The following is a 19,500-nucleotide window of genomic DNA, read 5'->3' on the forward strand; positions in this document are numbered from 1 at the left end:
TCTTCCTTACCACTCACTGAACCCAGCTCTTACTCCAGGAGCTGACCCTCTCCCATGATGTCAGGCAGCTAAAAAGACTGCCCTGTTAGATCTTAAAAAATTCCTACACTAGCCAGAACTCGGTCCTTTCCCATTTGAGCAACTGGCCCCTCCCCCTGTGTGCCTGCACTTCCAGCTCATGTCCGCTGTCTGTTCTGGTGCTGGAATGAGCAGTCACAGTACAGTACAAACCATTAGCAATTTTCTGCAGACCTCTCCAATCTGCGCTATGGCAGAAATAGTCAGGCACACCTTTTCCAAACAAATGAAATATTTTTGTAAGGTGTTGAGTAGAGCTGGGCGACATACCACGATGATTATCAAACGATCATTACCATGATGTGGTGTACTTCGCCTTTATTCTTCAATCGTACCTGATCCTTTGAAAATACCAAAACTTCAGAGGCCATGTGAAATGCTTCCGAGGTTTAAAAAAAAACCTCCTTTCCATTCTGAATTTAATTCCCACCACAATTCCCTTCTTGCACTCATTGAAGCAGACACCAGCCACTTGACAAGGGCCAGTTCTCATTGTGATTCTTAGGACGTTTTAAACATAGGGCGCCAGATGTGGAAAGCCCAAGACTGTTTGAACACTATCTATGCGGCCCCCATCCATTTTAATTTGAAGTACACTTGTATTAACTGCATGCGGAATACTGAAGCCAAGGCCAGACAGCAACAATTAATCACTGCATGGATAATTTGACCCAGACCAACTGAAAGACTTATGCTTCCACACCTGTGCAAATTTGAAATGCTCTTTCCAAAATGAGATGAATAGGGCCCTTTCAAATTGGAGGGATTGTGGAAACTAGACACTAGGAATAGTATGGAAACAGAAATCAGCAATTGAATGTAATCATGCCTTGGCACTGTAAAGAATGTGGATGAAAAATTTATAAATTCATAGCAACAAACAGGCTAATGAGTCAACCTTCCAGAAGAAAGAATTTAAGAAGTCTTATTTAATAAAAAAAAAAAATAACCCCACACAATCACAGGACATGGCTGGCTTAGGAAAACTGACCACTGTAGAACACTAATGCACATCTTTAAAAAATGATTGCCCATCTTTTGTCTGTTATTCCTTCCTTAGTCTCACACACACCTGCAGTGTTTTGTAGGTACAGCCATGTCATTTGCGATTGCCTTTACTGTCACATCCTCAGCTGGACCAGAAACACAATTCAGAAGCCTACTGCAGCAGTCCCCCACCTTGAACAGCCCAGCAATGGTTAGGTTTTTTTTGCAACAGGATGTAACCATAGTGAGCATGTAAACCTTGCTCTTTAAGAAGCAAGTGGTTGAGGGCTGTATAGACAGCCAAAAAAAAAAAAAAAAAAAAAAAAAAAAAAAAAACATACAAAATCAAATTTAAATTCATATTTATTATGGTTGCAATTCCACAAATTACCTGCACCCATAATTGGAGTTATCCAACCTTCCCTGTGAAACTGTCCCTGTTCCAAAAGCAAAACTCCAAGTTATCATCCTTCTCATTTCAAATCATTCTGAAAAGGCAACCACTTTAAGTTCATCTATTTATTATCCAGTTTCACATTCTGAAAGATCAGCATTTTATTTTATTTTTTATACAGCAATCTCATGTCAGCAGTCGGTTTAAACTAGCAGTTCAGCCACTGTCAGGATAGTTCAGCATTTAACACCAAGCCAAAAAAAATTGCACTTTTAAACTACTTCAAACAGGATATAGATAGAGTCAGCATCTATCAAAATACCAAAAACACAAAAGGAAGACTAAACATCAACTTATACAGATTACTTATTTAATTGCACAAAAATGCATAAATATTCATTACACAAAAAGTACAAAAATACTTGTACTTGTTTTGTTCAATATACTCTAAACAGACATTTTGGCAAGACCTGGTTGTCAGATGAGGATGCGTTCGAAAGGTCTGCAGAAGCTGGGTCACTGAAGCTGCTAGCCCCACCTTGGACAGCTTCACTGCAGAGATCATACCGAAGAGAAACCCAGTGCATAAAACCTGTCCATTCTGAACAAAAAAAAACAAAAAAAAACTTCAAAGTAACAAAGTTGGCCTCTGCCTTGCATGTAATGTCAAACAACCCAAGCCAGAAATCTTTACAGAAGCAAGACTAAGATACAGGAAGCAAAGGGTCAACTGACTAGGCCATGACCCGTTGCCAAGGCAACGCAAGCACTACAAAACAAGGATACACAGAACTTTGCATTCTAATTCATGCCAAATACTTCAACATGCACAATGATTGTCTCAACCCCCCCCCCCCAAATCCCAGCCCTCCAAGCCCCACCTCCTCAAAAGAGCAGCTATATCATTTCATCAGCCTGTCCACTTCTGTAGAACTTTTCTTGCACAGGGTTTTGAGGTGCAAATATTGTACCGTAAGGGTTCACCAAAACGTCCTCAGCTTCAGTTTAGTCTACAAGATGTTTTCAGTTCCAAGTCCTTCAGAGAAAGTTTCCAAAGGGAAAAAGAAATGTCCATAATGCACCGTTGTCCATTAAATACACCTGATTAAATTAAAGTAGAGCTCAGTACACCTCACTCCACTAGGAGGAAAAAACAAAAAACAAACAAAAAACCTTCAGGTACTGAATGGCATCTGTAGGGAGGAGGAGAGATAAACTGTCAGTCATATACAGACATTTATGACAAATCAAATGTGCCAATAGACAAGCCAATGCACAAGTGACAATTTTACTAGAAAATCAAGGAAAATTAGTCAAATGCCAAGTGGTCTCAGGAAGTGAATCAATTCAAAACTACCAGTATTTAAAGTACAAATCGCATGTGCTTTTGCTTAAAGGTGGTGCATACTTACTAAATACTTTAACAAAACTGACGGGATTTCCATCCTGGCTGGGAAGCTTCAGATGGAGAAGGGTACCAACGCATCTTTAAAATAAATAAAAATGGTTACTAAATCACCAACTGACAATCCCAATTTCCAATGCAAATGAAAACCTTTTTCTGGCCAGATATTTTAAAAAGCTAGCCATGACATTGAAGCATTCCATCATTTTATTTTTAAACAATTCAACTGTACATAGTCAATGTGTCCATTTGAATACTTTGCCAAAATGGACAGGTCAAGTAGAATTTGATCACATTGAGACAACAGTAAAGCATTTGCATGGTAGGTACTGTGGTTCAAATGCACACATCTAGTGCATATAGGACAGCTTGTGTTGCAGTCATACTAGAAGCGAAGCCGACCAGCCATATTCTAGGCACAAGGTTCCATTCCCATGCATTTATCAACAAGACTACCGGCATGATTGAGACATGGCATCTGACCCCTGCAAATTAAGCACCAGGTGGGAATGTGAGCACAGACCCCCCCCCCCCATCAGCGTGCCAAAGCAAGGCAGGGAACAAGCCGAACAGGCCGTTCACCCTCAACACCCAGAGGCCCATTTATCAGAAGACACTCACATGCATAAATCTGAGCCCAAACATCTCCCATGATTCATCAAGAGTCAACCTCTGAATTTCAGATTTCCATATGCATATTTTCCTGTGAACCATGAGCTACACTGCAGAGCAGTTCAATTTGAACTGAAATCACTGCAATCCATCTGGCAAATGGCAAATTACATTTTGGACTCAACAGCAAACTGGAATTTATGAAATCTGATTGAACACCAATACAACTGGCATTAATCCAAATTCCTGTTGTCGGAGAAAAGGCCCTTACCGCTGCAGTACCAGAATTTCAACATTTCTCAGATGCTGGCCACTTTTTTGGACAATGCCCCAAAACCACCCCAGATAACTTTGGAACAGTAATGTGTGTTCATAAAGGTATTACATTTAAAATTTTTTAAATAATGTGGACATATTCAGAGGTTCCAAATTTGTCCACGTACTGGCTGGCTTTGCAGGGTTTCAGACCGTGAGGGGGGTGTTCCAGTTGACTCTCGGCCCACATTAGTGGTACTTGGAAAGGAGGTCATGCGATCGCTCCTTTTGACCCAACTACTGGAGACAGGCACAATAATTGACCGTTTATTGGTATGCGTGTCTCTTGCGAATCTTCCACTAGCAAAATATGTTCGTGTAAGCTGAGCTGACAGAGAGAGTCCAACAGGAGGTGAGCTATACAGGAAAGCCATTCATTCCAGTCTATCAATCTTTCACCAGACTACAATTAGCAGTCTACCCTCTACTGCTGCAGAGACATGCTGCATTTCAGCCAGGGGCCTGGGTGCAGCAGACAGCGAGCTGGCCCGGTCATTCCTGGTAGTGCTGCGTTGAGAAATTTAGTTGTCACTTTCCCTAATTCTGCCACTGTCGTGTGGATGCCTTGCTACTGTAGAAAAACTAATGAAGAGTTAAATCACAGGAAATGCAATTTCAGCTGCCATTTTCACAGTAGCCAGCAGCTATCATCCATGCCCTGGAATCTTCTTGTGTTGGGGAAAGACTACTTGCAGCTGTACCCAAGCAGGAGTTGAATATGAAGTCAAGTGAATATGACATCAGATTTACTGAAGCACTGCAGCATGCTCGTTACAGAAAGAGCCAACCCCCACAACCGGACCTTTCTGGGGCAGTGTCCATATAGGCCCTTAGAGAAAAGACAGTCAGACAGAGTGACCTTGACACTCATCATTGGGCTCCAACCAGTTTGGGCTTCACCAAGTGTGAACCTCCAGAGGCAGGCTTAAGTGTGTGGTGTGAGGCAGCATCTGACTACAGGATGAGTGTGTTTTTCAGCAGCTTGTCTGACTGGGAGGAAAGGTTTGCCCTAAAAGGCATGGAAACAGCAGCTAGCAAGAAAGGAGGAAACCCACAAAAAGAGCAGCATTGTACCATCCACTAATAAGAATAAAATTAAGGACTGGTTTCAGACAGATTAAGCTCAATCCTGGACTAAATTAGTTTTGTATAGAGAATATCCATTCAAAATTTTAAATTTACTCTACGAATAGGCTTCATCGGTGTCTGTGAAAGTGTCCCTAAGAGTGACAGCCAAACACAACAAAGCTGTTCAACACCACCTCAAATCTTTTGGGAGAGGTGGGTAATCACTGTGGCCCCAAACCACCTCACGTGCTGAAAATGGTGGAAGAGGGGCTCGACCCACCTCAGCCTTCTGAGGAGGATGCTCAGAAAGGCAACGCTTGGTCAACCCCTTTCATCTGTGACCTTTAGCTCATAATAGGTCATTGCCACAGCAACAGCAGACAACCCCCAGCAGTCTAATCGATCCCCCCACTGCTCTTGGCAGCCTGCTCCTCCAGAACCAGTCACTTCTGATTAACTCTTAAGAGCAAACTGCATTAAAAATTTACACAGCCCTGATTTAGTCACTGAACGAGTCAGGACACATTACTAACTGACCATCAGTTGACACCCCCCAAGTCTTCACAATCCAGACTGCGCATTAAACAAAACTAACTCCTTGAGTTCGAACCCAACTTAGATTGACCAGAACCAGGCAAGTCACTGCTGAACCCAAGATCCACTGGCTGTCTAAACAAGAGAATACCACCCTGGAGGCGGTCTGAGGTACAATTTTAGAGGGGGGGTGGAGTAAAAACTTTTTTTTTTAAAACTCCAGAAGAAAAATGGGGGGAAAAAATGGTATCACGTGAAGACTGAAATGTTAAGGCTTTCCATAAGCCTCCCATCCTGGGGGAGAAAAGTGAATGAATCAGGTGGTGGTTAGACAAACACATACACGCACACAGGCATGCGCCTTCACAGCTGAAGTCTCCACAACCACCACAAAAACCTTCAATCATGAACAGAGAAGAAAATCTGGGATAATGTTTAACTAGGGGCACAGGGATTGCAAGGGTGGAGGAATTAACAGATCCGAATCAGCAATAAATGCGTAATCCAACCATAACGGCAATTAAGCAAATTTGTCCCATTGTCTTAATGGCACGAGTCCCTTAAAGAAATGCAACATGCCTGGGTCAGACCGCAGTGACTGGCCTTATGGACCAGGTCTACCCTCCTACAACGTCCTCTCTGCTTAATGCAGTGACACAGTGGTGAGCATGCTGGGGACTAACATGCAGAAGGGGGGGGGGGGGGGGGGGGGGGGGGGGGGGGGAGAGCTAGTTAAAGGGGGATAAAAGATGAGGAAACACACCGGTTGGTCCCTCACCTGGGCGTGGAGGGCTGCAGCCGCAGCGGCTGCGGCGGGGTAGGTGAAGGCGGCGTGGGGGAGCCCAGGGGTCAGCTCTGTGGTGTACAGTGGGTAAGGGGCCCAGGCCTCAGGGGAAGCAGGGATCAGTGCCGCTCCAGTCAGGTCATCTACACACCCACACACAGGGACCAGCCCCCACAAGAGACACAATCAACACCCCTCTACAGTTCAGACACTGGGGGGGGGGGGGAAAAAAACGTATCCAAAAATCACCGAGTGGTGGAGGTGGGGATGCAAGGGCCATCCTTAATGTGGCACTGCCAGCTTGGACCCTCAGCATGACAGGTTCCTTCAGGTGCTAAAAGCAGCACAATGTCCAAACTCCAGAGAACTTTGAAAGAGTGTGTGGTGCAAACTGTACTGCTCTTGATCATTGAGGTGTGGTTTGTTACGACTCAAAGCTCAAACAATCCTTTTTTTTTTGGATGTGGGGCAGCATCTTTCAAAATCCAGTAACTGGGGACAGGACGGCAGGATACACCAACGGCCTGCAGTTTTATGACCAGTTGGAACAAATCATGTTTGACACTTAAATTAAATCTCTCAGTGGTACAGAAAACAGCCCGTTATGAACACCAGTGTAATTTGCTCCAGTATAGGCAGGAACTTAATTCTGTGCGAAAGGTGAGATTGTTGTGCCTGTGACTGTGGGGGAGGGGGGGGGGGGCGGGGAGGGGGGGTAAAATAATAGCTTAAAAATATTAAAACTCTAGGGTAGACATCTGTACTTCACCATCCCAGAATCCTCAGGAAGCAAGCAAGCGCAAAGGCAGCAGAAGCTAAAGGCATGAGCCACTGCACCCTAACAAGTTGCCAAGACGTTTACGTGTACGTGTGCGGTGTGTTTGAATAAAAATGTTGGTGGAACTTCTGGCCTCCTGTGGGCATAATGCATGCACGTGGGAGTGAATTAGTTAGGCTTGTTAATTGTATGTTATGTTTTGACTGCAGGGAAGGGGTCTCTGCTCTCGGTGCAGTGCGAGTGGAAGTCCTAGGTGCAGCCGTACACTTACATGGGTCCCGTGCAATGAAGTGTGCTCCTAGAGCTGGGTGGATATTTGTGGGGTTCGGTGTGGCCAGCAGCTTACTCTTGGCCATCTTCGTGTTGGCTTTAGCGAACTCTAACCGCAGGGTCTGTGGGCTTTCTGGGTCAAAGCGAATCCCCTGGGGAGAAATGGGGAGGGGAGGGGACACAATGAGGGATGTGAGGGGAGGGCCAGCCTGGCAGACCCCTAATTGAGTGGTGTGTGCCCTCATTTTGTGCCCCACATGCAGGTACTTTTGCTTTGTGACTGGGGCCATTTTGCTATGCAGCAGTGTCTGCAAATGAGTGATTACTTCAACAGACCATGTCAAAAAATAAAATTTAAATGAAAACCTAGATAAGGACCCGGGGCCTTGCAGCAGTACTCGTCTAAAGCTTACAGTTGAGTTACTAGGATTGATTTTAATAGGATATCATGACAACAGGCTACCAGATAATTAGGTAAGCAGAACTTTTCCCCTGGAAACTACAAATTCACACATCTGGCCAAGGAAGAAGATTTAGGACCTCACCCTAAACCAACATTAGCCTGAGGCCTTCTACTTGACAGGGCCCAAGAACTGTACTGTATCCAAGTCATGACTGAGGAATTCACCAAGAGCCGCCTTAAAGGGTAAATAAGGAAGCCCAACGGAACGGGGGAGGGGGGCATGTAGGGTCGCAGTTTATGGAGTTTGCCATGAGGGCTACTGGAAGTGGCTCCGTCATCCATCCAAACCACAAAAAGATGCCCACGTGCACAAGACAAATTCCACTGTGGGCCTCCTCCAGATGGATGCAGACTGCTCAATAATTTAGAGCTACCTTCAAGTCTGGTTACTGATGGCTGGGTGCTTACATTTAATGCATTTTTTGCCGCTTCAGCGCCAGACCGGCTGTCAAAGGTAACAAAGCCAACAGGCTGGAAGAGGAAAAAGAAAAAGCAATTAAACATGTGGACTTAAGGAATCAGAAGGTACATCATTTGCCAAGGGAAAATATCCATGCACACAATCTAAGAGTGAAAAATATCACAACAGAATATACTTCAGTATGACACACCATTGAGGTATTTTACATTACTGGACTGCAATTTAATAAGGATTTTGAGCCTCTTAAGTTCATCACCCCCCCCCCCCCCCATTACTCTCCCACCCACCAATTCCTTCCAGATGATCATACAAAATTTTATTCCATGCAAGGTCAAAGCGTCGCCTCCCTTGTCAAGTCAGGAGTTCAAGCATCTTACAAAAAGCAGCCACTGTTCTTTTCTCTATGTAGGGCTTGAAGTCATGGAGTGCACTTCCTGGACAGTTTGTGCTGTCTGACTGTAGCTGGGGGTGGGTGATACTCGTTACAGCTCTGACATTATGGTTTTGACCAAAGGCAATGGTTTACTTTTATTTCTGTTTAAACAGTGTGCCTAGAAGGCTGCATGAAGAAAACAAAATTGAAATTAAGTGAACACTTCTCTTTGCTGTTGTATCAGAGCATAGAGGATCCAATTGGCTACAATTTTAAGTGTCGAGAAAATCTGTGCCAATATCTTAGAAGCTCGATGAAGTAACATGGCAAGGCCAGTCAGCATTGATAGCAAGGTTGAACTGTATGTTGATGTGTGCACACAAAACAAACATGGCATTGGTTTTCCAAGGTTTAAGGGATATTTTCAGCCTCCATGACCTACGCCAGAACGACAGAAAGAGCACTTACAGGCAGAGTTTAGGCATAGCACTTGGCCACTGGCCTGGTAACAAGACAAAAAAAATGCCTCACCTGCTTTGATGTCAACTTAATCAGTGAACCTTCATAACCCTGTAAAGGAAAATAAATCCAATTAATTGTGATGCAGTCACATGCACTTATCCACAGAATTCCCGACCACCCCCACAGAGCCAAATCTCACAAATACAGCTCATGGATATGGGAGGTATACTCCTATGTAGACAGAGGCATACGTAGAAACCCTCCCTTCCCAGGGTACCACCATGCAGTCTTGCAGGTGAGTCTTGGCCTGTATAAGGGTTGCCCCTTCATCAAAATGACAGCATGCATTGAAGGGCACACAAATGTATCATAAAGAAGGCAAGGAATCTCAAGACATGAAAGGAACCAAAGGGAATTAATTGTCAGGAGCATAGAAACCTCTCAGAAACCAGAGTAGTACATGCTAGAAGTGATGACCATGCTAGGCAAGCCACACAAACAGGAAATTCTGCTCCTTAATGAAGGTGCAAATCCCAACCATGATGAGGGATCACCAAAGAACCCCTGCCTAGCAATGAGAAGGGGGGGGGGGGGGGGGGGGGGGTGAGTAAACCATTTTTAACTGACTGGTACATTAAGACTATTACACATTACAAGTCGGTAATCAATACATTAAATTACTGCACATGCACTGCATCTGTACTAAACTACTGAAGCATGGTCAAAAAAAAATAATAAATTTTAATCGTTTTGGGGATGTGCAAAATTTACTATGGCTTACAGTTTTGAAATTGTGTCCCCATTGCCAGTGTACAAAGAGTGTATTGCATCAAAATATGGTCCATAATTAGGATGAAGAATTGATTTACATTACATCACTGCTTTATTTGTGTATGTCAAGTGTACAATTATGCCCACATATGATTTACATTCTTAAAGATTTTTATTGATCTAATTTTCATATGTACTACATTTATATTTGGGAAAACGTGTATTCATTTCGTGTTCGGTATAGTTACTATAAGCTCAAATGTTGATTTCATAAATACCCCGACATACAAATCAGGTAAATGTTAATCCCCTAAACTGGCAGCCATTTTGGAACATCTTTTGACTCTTGTATGATACCATGTCTAAAATTGTTTTAATACACAACTGCCTTTAGAAAAGGAAAATTGGAAACATACCGTAAAATGGCCAAATCCTGGGTGAATTCTGATGGAGAGGCCGTGTGTGTGTGTGTGTGTGTGTGTGTGTGTGTGTGTGTATAGAAGCAAACATGAGTAAGATAGTTGGCCATTCTAAATTAGGGCTGAAATTTGAGCCCTACATTGGGCTCCAAATTCTAATTTTATAAAAAATAATAAATTTTATTTTTTTTAAAATGTTGCCAAATTACCACACATGGCAGAATCACAGCAGCTTAAGTCCACACCCTCCTAAGATGCTCTCAGCAGTGGTACTAGTAGAACCCAATGCACTCGTGGTGTGCCCCTTACCAGCCAAGGCACTCGAGCCCAATAAATACAAGCTGATCAGAAACCACGATAAGCCAATTTCATGCAGAAACATTTCAAATCTGATTGTTAGCACACAGTACATTACAGTGAGCTGGAGAGTTCTAGTCTAATTCAGTGGCAGGCATGAAATGGCCACAAATTCTTCCCTACTTCCTCTTCCTGTGGTCTGGCAGTGCCTTATTTACACATTCCAGCACTCCATCCCTGTGCAAAGAAACCGCTTCAGTTTTTGTTTGCCATGTGGTGAAGGGGTGGAGGGGTTGGGAAAAATGAAAACTGGAGACACGATCACAATTATCCTCAAACTATTGTAAACATGCCAATGAACAAGGAAGACTGGCTGTACCTAATGTCCAAGGTGTTGCAAAACCACTCTGAAAAGGCACATTTAGTGAAGCCATTGAATGGGCTTACCTTGAATGGTCTGAATAGCAGGTAGAGCTCACGCGGTTTGATGTCAACTGGAAGGCCGCTGACAAAGAGTGTTCGTACCTAGAAAGTCAAAGAATCTTGTTGACATCAGGTGTACAACAAAGAAATCACCAACAAGTAATGTGAGAACAAGAACCGGTTAACATTGAGCAGCAACGAAATTCAGCCCAAACACTTATGTAGCTTCATTCAGCGCACTGCAATTATACAGCATTCAGACTTCGGGTAAGATCCAAAATATACAACTACTTCTAAATTTCAAACTGGCCACAGTCCTTGGGGGGGGGGGGGTGTTTAGGACAGCCAGTTTTAAACAATTGAAGCTACATGCTGAACAATAAATGGGTTACAACATCCAGTGTTGCACAATTTCACAAATACCATGTCTGGTCAAAAATTGAGAATCAGTTCAAAATTTAACTGTACATTAAAAACTTAGATATTCAAGTCAGTTTTCAAATGCTTTGCCAGTGTGTCAGAATTCCATACACATCAATTTAAAAAAATGAATTTAAAAAATCCAACACAAGGAATTAAGACAAAAGCATTTCTGACAGCCTTATATGGAACAGTGTACAAATGCCATTTTCTGTTTGAAGAAACAGTTGGAAATGGCAGTACAAAAAGACTCACACACATAATGCATGAGTATTTCAATAAATTTGACATTCAGTTCATCTACTTAACAAAAAGCTGCTGTCCTGGAACAAGTTATCCCCCATGATTCCAAAGGAAACCACGGTCTACAAAAACACTTAAATTCCCCTCAGCTTTGTGTGAGATGATGCCAAAATGCCTGAAATGCACTACTGACAGAAATGATTAAGCAGAAGTTAATATTCCATAAGATACATAGCAAAACAATACAGCCATGCTGAAATACATTCTATTGAAAGGCATTTGAATAAACTGAAGAGGGTCAAGGTCTTAATTTCAGAGCAGAATTTTGGGCCAAAAGCAGTACAACATGCTGAACTGATGCAATCAAACACCAAATTGAAAAAATGAAGTGTGAAAAATATTCCTTCTCGGTTACGGCTTTGCTGATAAAAGCAAAATAAGGCAGGTGCTGAAGTTCAATGATGCAATCGAGTGAGGGTCTCTGGTCAAGTCCACACTGCAACTCCTGGTTTCCAAAAACAACATTTTCCTACATATTAGTCAAGTGGTAGTGGAATTTTCAGCAAATTATTACATAATGCAAGTATGAAGGTGCCCCCCCCCCCCCATTCTGAAATGAAGCCCTGTGATGACCAAATCCAATTTTACGCTCAAGTTTCCATGAGTGTGACATTTCCACCAGTACTGAGCTCAGGAAATTACTCAAATCTCTCACTTCCAATAAACATTGATTACCATCACTGAACAATCCAAAACACATTGCTCATTCTTTCACATGGCAATGAAAAACAAGGTGTTCTACAATTCTTTATACAAGAGAAACTTTCAATTTATTTTCCCCTACACACAGAGCCTTTTGTCGTTTCAGTCTTTTATATTAAAGGGCAGATTACCTGGCACATCCCAATACCGTCAAATGTACTGCTGAGTGGAATTTCATTAATGCATTTGATTTGGTATAACCTGCACCCTAGGACCAGGCCTGATAATTCATAGACAATTGCCCATAGTTTGCAGATTTCAGGGCAATGATCCAGTCCTGGAAGACAAACATCCTTTACTGAATTTTCATATGCCCAACTTTCACTGCATAAGGGATGCACCTTTGCCATCCACAACTACAATGTAAACATGCATGTCTAGAAACCCAGAATAGCTTCTGGATGTTAATTATATAGGAAGGGTAGCATTACAGTGTGTGCCCCATCAGCAGGTAGACGTCCAGGGGGCCTTCCACCTTAAATCAAGCAAGCCTCAACTCACAGCTGGTCTTTCAATACCCCAGCAATGGAAAGCCAATCAAGCTGCACCTGCCCAAAACCAGATAAGAAACCAAAAATGGCCCCAAAAGAAAAGCCACAGGCACTGAATGCAACAATGCGGGGGAAAAAAGCAAGTGCATTACAGAAAATGGTGCAGAATGAACTGGCCACATTAGCTAAATTAGTAAAATCAAAGGGGGGGCGGAAAGGATGTCAGATGTCCTATATGCATTACTAGACAATGCAATAGAGCGGAGCAGTTGTGCAGACATTTACCCCATCCTGTCGGTTTAAGTTATGAAACTACTAGACTCAGCTAGCCATTTGAAAAGGAAAACCTTTCACAAAAAAGATAAATGTAGACCCACTGTTTCCAAAATTACATCCCTTTAATACTTTTGAAACATTTGACTCAGTAAGGGGAAACCACTTTCTCAGAAATGCTGGCTTCAATTTTCTTTTCTTCTGCTGGCATTCATGCGACAAAACATTCTACAGGATTAACTTGTCGATCTGTCAGACCATAAACCACCAACACATCTCACATGGACAGGTCCCAATAAATGGCGCTGAAGTACTCCTATCCAGGAGCTGAGGAAATTTCTCATTTTACATGTAACAAACAAATGCAACCAAAATCACACAAAATTTCAGTGTTCTTTCTGTATACTTAGCTAATTTTAGAGGAAGAAAAACAAGTGCAAATGTTAGAACATTGATTCTGTGCGGCACCCAGTTTGTAAGACAAAAAAAATGCAGTTGTTACACAAGCAGTGGGGGGGAGGTAACTACAATTTTATTTTCAAAGGTTAGAAAGTAGTACATTCATTTACTGTGAGAGTGGCATGCGATTGGTTCCCTGTATCAAACAAAGAAAGCCAAGTGGGAAAAAATATTGAAAATGTAATTATTGCCAAAAGGCCTCGTCATACTTGTGCACACAGCCACAACAGCCCCCCTCCCCCCAATTATTTATTAAGCTTGAGACGCGTACAATAACAAGATTGTGATTAACAGATTCATATCAGGATTGTCCCTAGGAAAATAGTCAGTGGAGGTTGAGTACTGGCAGTGTGAAGTGTTGAGTTGTGGTATTCACATGATAGCCAACACCTGACCGAGTGAATACATGACTACACAATGCCAATTTTATTAAACAGCACATGGGGAAACCACACAGATACACTTCTAACCCATAGTACTGAATGGAAGCGTATACTTTAACTTAGAATATCCCTTTGTCCACAAAAATAAATCTAATGGTACAATCAGCAGTCAAACCACTAAGAGGAACAAGTCATATAATGCAGGTTTAATTTAAACCTTGAAAAGCAGGAAGCAGACAAAACAGATCCAAATTTAAATCCTTATACCTGTAAAGGCATGGCAGGACACCGTGAATACATACAATTCCTTACAAATTCCTGCTTAAGTACTAAAATCTCATTCCAGCCAGAAGTACAGAATTAAAATAAAATGACAGCAATACATTTGTGAGAAAATGTATTGATATTCGGAAGCATGTTTACACAACACCTTAAGATGCTTGAAACTGACTTCATGAATTTGGCCAAATTTAATATAATAGAAAAATTTAAATTAAAACCCATGAACAATAATTACCCTAGATTCTAAAGGTTTTTAAATTTCCCAATACAGTATAACAGGGGAACATCTAATTTTAGTAATTATTTATCCCAACTGCAACAAAAAAAATACGGAGGTATTTTTGATCAAAATATAGAACTATGCCAGTCCTCCTTACAACTCAATGAGTGATGTACAGTTTAATATAGGTTATAAATAAAGTCCTTCAGAACAGTCACTGTGCAAAGATGAGCAAAGGGGGCCCAGCTCTGACCAAACTCCCCTTTCATCCTATGAGCCAAAACAAATTAAGACAATGAATGCCAAGGCAGGCCTCCATCACAGCCTTCCTACTGCCCTCCCCCAAATGCTCAGGCAATGAAGTCATCAGGTTTGAGACTGCTGCCCCACATGCACCAGGAAACAAAACAACCCACGTTGGGCCCTGGTTCTGCAGCCCGAATGGTTCAAGCACAATGCCCACATTCTGGGGTTGTATTAACCTGGCAGTCTCCTGCAGTGGTCAAACTGCTTCTCAGCATTACAGTGAATACCAGAGGTTACTGAGGTTTAAAAAAAAAAAAAAAAAAAAAAAAACGGCCAATGAAATGTTACTTAATGAAATCGGTCCCAAGGTGTAGGCCTATAATTCAGGAGGGTCAAAATTCAAGGTGTAGTCCAATTATGGACACATGATCTTAACAGATCAAATACAGTTTCGTCGCATTAGTCACTACTAACTGAAGTGTTTTTATTCTGTGCATGTAATTTGGTGCACATTTCAGGAGTAAACTTTCAGGCAAACACATTCAGCATGGGTCTTAAGCATAGAATGTTAGATTCCTCTAGTTACACATTCCCATATATAGTAAAATTAAACCATCTCAAAGAATAAATTAGTGAGTGCAAAGTAATAGGTTATACACTTAAAATGGCACAAACATGACAACACCATTGATCCCCTACAGCCACAGAACTGAAGTAAGCAGGCAGAAAAAGGGTCTGTTAGTCTCAGTGGGAGGTTCCGCAACACAATAGGCTGGCCCCACTTACAAACATGCCATCCCAGACTCTCATTGGCCGAGAGAGAGAGAGAGAGAGACCCTGTGCAACCTCACTTGGTTCAGATATGCACCAGCAGCAAGCAAAGCCATACCTGGGGTCTAAGCTTGGACCGGTAGTGGTGAGAAATGGCCAGTTCTAAATAGTGCAGCACAGGAACACCTTAGTGCAAAGGATCGCCATTTCAAAACTATGCCTCGCCTATAGGAAACCTTCAAACCAAGTTGTGTAGCACAGGTGGCAAGTGCTTGTCATCTTCAGTGTCGGCAGCAAGAAGCTAACACTGTCAATCACATGCTGCAATAAAACAGGCATACTAAAACATGTGATGTGAACTTGTTACATTAGTTAGCAACAAGACAAGGCATTTAAAACATAATATGGACCACATGCAAAAATGGCCATAGCAAAAGTAACACTACTGATGCCACTTGATTTACAGTAACAGACTAACATTACCATGCGAGAACAGAGTCATGCAAATTGCATAGCGGGTTAAGATTGCAACCACATCACAGCAAAACTGAAAGTGATGTAGCCAAAAGGTAAACACTTGGACAAACTGATTTATGCATAAGACTTCTGACCTCTGACCTTGAAGGCCATGGGTTCATATCAAGCCGCACCATAGAAATCCAGCCATGTGGAGGTTACAAAAATGTACAAAGTTAATGCGCAAATACATTTCTACATTTAATTTCATTTAGATTTAGCAAACCTTCGCTGCACAACCACCACCACTATTAGACTACCATGTGTGCTAAAGTTACTTCTGCAGGTGGTAACATATTGACCACTTGCCAGGAAAACTACATACTTGTCAGGAATGTCTTTCCCCAGCAGTTAACTCTGCTGACAAAGCCATGGTCACGAAAATCCAACCTTAACTAAACATTAACGGTTTTCGATATTCAGCCTGGATCAGAGTCTGATCAGACGTTTTAAATTCACTATTTTATTTATTAATTTTTTTAAAGAAAAAGCTAGCAGCTCAATGTGTAATTTGTACATAGCCCATAAACTATCAATAACCATTTTGCAAATATGCAAGCCACTTCATTGGCTTCATATTCTGTGCAATTGACACACACAGATGCACTTGGAGGATGAAACTGAAGCACCAGTCTTATCCAATAAGGAAATTTCTGATACAGACCGTTTCCAAAGTGACAAACTAATAGGCCAAGTAATGTAACCTCTACAGACAATCTACAAAATAAAACCAATTGCACAAGTTCAGAAAATTCATAAACGGCTAAATGCAACTGCACATGCTTGCAAATTACAAGACATTAAAGATGTTACTGTATGTTTTTCAAATCTCATCTGGTTAATAGCATTTAAAAGGTTACATTTAGTGTACAGAAGTTTTAAGAAGTTCCTAATAAACCATATAAATGAACAGTACAAAATTAAATTAACATGTCCTTTTTTGGGGGAGGGGGGGAGGTTGCAAGACAAATTAAATGCATTCCCACTGAAACAAATTAATGCCAATTGTAACAGTTATCTGAAACCTTTCAACAAACTGCATCACTATCAAACCTTACATCAAATCAAATATCACACCAGTCCTGCTTGACAAATTTGTTGTGTACAGGGCCAGAGGCTTCCATTTCTGGTGGAACTACCAGCTACTGAACTTTAATCTGCCTTTCAAAGACCATTCTGAACTGCTACTCTCCAACACAGCAGCGGACCACAGCTTTAAGCCCTTTACTTCTCCCTCAGTTCTCAGCTGGGGGTGCCAACACCTGCGGATATCTCCAGGCAGTACTGCACTTGCACAACAAAATGCACTTGTAACGGGATGGCAGCACAGTTTTATAATACGAGAACTACAGGTAAGCGAGCTTTATCACAAGACTCACCACTTCTGCCATACCATTCCACCTGTGAGATTTTAAGTTAACACTGCTGAAATGGACAAGGCTCAGAGAAATGCACATTCAATAGTAATTCCACTTCCCAATCAATGCCACCTATGCTTCATTTCATAACACTTGACTTGCTATAACTTCAGAAATTTCAGACAAAGCTAAATGCATTCTCAAACTTAGCCAGCCAAGAGATATTACAGAAATTTACAAAACATGGAATGGGCTATACTAGATCCATGTCCCCCACCGCACACTGTAAGAAGGCCAAAGGGGGTATGGCTCAAAACAATTTAACACTTTTATACATTCTAAATAAGGGGAAAGACGACCAAAGGCATTTACAGTATATACGCATTACGTGGTTTCTAGGTTCACAAACCGAAAACCGACTTTTAAAAAGGTGGCACACTACTCATTTTACATCATTCCAATAATGTCGAAAGACACCTACAGTCAAATTCGAAATATTTCATAGAATCCTGAGCTCAAACTGAGTCACATCTGAAACTCTATAAAATAAAAATTCTAAATTTCAGTTTCCGCAATGTGACCGTTAAAAAGGATATAAGGGGAGTGAAATTACACAAACAGCCTTACAAATTAGACGCTCAGGAGTCCCTTACAATAATTTAAACCAAAAAAAAGAGAAAAGATTGGTTAAAAAAAAAAAAAAAAAAAAATCACGCCCATGGAAGGAATCGTTCCAACGAGTAGCCACATTTTGCTTAAATTCGACGCCTCTTTAACAGAAAGGTAGTATTTAGCATCAAGTATACAGAATCTTAAACTTTAGTCCTGTTCCACTAAATTTTGATTTTATTACATTACGCATGAAGAATTTACTTGTTTTCTATAGCCAACTAGTTGCCTGAACTTCTGGTGACGGTTAACTTTTTTTTTTTTTTAAACATTTAAATAAAAAAATTCTTCCTGCCCACTTACATGTCGCAAAACGAACACACCTGCATTTAATACCGGTAGATAATACAGCCTCAACAGCCATATACGTCACTTGGTTCACGTTTTTGGTGATTTGGAAAGTTAGTGGCCATGTTCTTAACTGACAAGTTTAAATTGACCCACTACCGTCCAAAGCAAACTTTGAGGAAACAAAACTGTTCCTTACCTCCTCTTCTATAGATACGTTGTTGTTCGGCTCAGGATCAGATTTGAGACTCATTGTGCAACTTTAACGCCTCTTTGAACAAGAAAAAAATATGTCGTTTTCCCCGTTGGTGGTTTGGGTTGGTTTTCCCTCAAGTGCGTTAAAGTTGCAGAAGAAATCTTGGTGCCGTACGTGAGACTTCAGAAAGGTGCCCGAGTGATGCCGTGCTTTTGCCGAAGTATCCAAGGAGGTATCAGAGAAAAAAATAAATATAAAAAACTAAAGGTGATTTGGTGGATAGGTGCACTGTGAAGGTGAGAGAAGGGGAAAAAAAGAAGTGATCTTATTTCTCCTTGCTCACATCAAGCTTGTTTCAAGTTAAAATTCAGTTAAGAAAGAAAATGTGAGAACTAGCTAAAATTTAAAGGGGGCACTACTCTGGGGTCGGTTCTCTTCTGCTTTCTAATTTGATGATCAATTATATTACAAGCCAAAGAGAGTGAGTGGCATTCATTTCTGAGATGAGTCTCAGCTGGGAGGAAGCCCGGCCCCTTTACTACTGCATCATCGTCTCTATGGGAAACCTCTGGGCCAATCGAAAATATTTTCCAAAGTTTTACTCCTTTTTATTGTGGATTCACTCCAGTTTGCTACTCTGTTAAATTATAAGCTCTCTCTGGCTAATTTATTTTATAGATTTTTATTATTCAACTCAGGAGACTTGACACACCTGAAGATATGTTTTAACGGAATTCTTTTACCAGACAGCCAATCCCCAATCAAAAAACATTTGGTCAGTCCGGAAAACCTGTTTAGCATCTCATATAAATAATGTTTTATAAACCAAGCCGCCTGTCATCTCAAACTGCGTTACTCACAATTTGGTACTATATATCTGCAAAAGTACGAGAGTTATATAATTGCCGAAATGAAATGTCTGTAACAAACAGACACTTTTACTGTATCATTAACCTATCTAATTGAACCATTTATTGTCCCCGTACCATGAATGAAATAGCCTAGTGTTTCGTTTGCTGCATTCTCATTGCGGTCAGTTTATTCTTTGCTGAATTTAACTGATGTATAT

The 19,500-nt window shown here is 41.4% G+C and overlaps 1 protein-coding gene across 2 annotated transcripts; it reads right to left on the reverse strand.

The window, feature by feature from the left end:
* Window positions 1-1,410: 1,410 nt before the first annotated feature.
* On the reverse strand, window positions 1,411-18,915 carry rbpms2a (RNA binding protein, mRNA processing factor 2a). Of its 2 annotated transcripts, none has more exons than XM_035396205.1 (8): window positions 18,435-18,915; window positions 10,879-10,956; window positions 9,014-9,052; window positions 8,097-8,159; window positions 7,227-7,377; window positions 6,157-6,320; window positions 2,872-2,945; window positions 1,411-2,652 (listed from the first exon to the last, which is right to left on the reverse strand). In XM_035396205.1, the coding sequence occupies exons 1-7, from the start codon at window positions 18,486-18,488 to the stop codon at window positions 2,880-2,882; spliced, it is 615 nt and encodes a 204-aa protein (XP_035252096.1). In that variant the 5' UTR covers window positions 18,489-18,915; the 3' UTR covers window positions 1,411-2,652; window positions 2,872-2,879. The 2 variants fall into 2 exon arrangements, with proteins under 2 accessions (XP_035252096.1, XP_035252097.1); XM_035396206.1 differs by having other exon boundaries at window positions 6,172-6,320; window positions 18,435-18,913.
* Between the last annotated feature and the right edge of the window lie 585 nt (window positions 18,916-19,500).

This window comes from Anguilla anguilla, chromosome 16, assembly GCF_013347855.1.
Source record: "Anguilla anguilla isolate fAngAng1 chromosome 16, fAngAng1.pri, whole genome shotgun sequence".
NCBI classification, from domain to species: domain Eukaryota; kingdom Metazoa; phylum Chordata; class Actinopteri; order Anguilliformes; family Anguillidae; genus Anguilla; species Anguilla anguilla.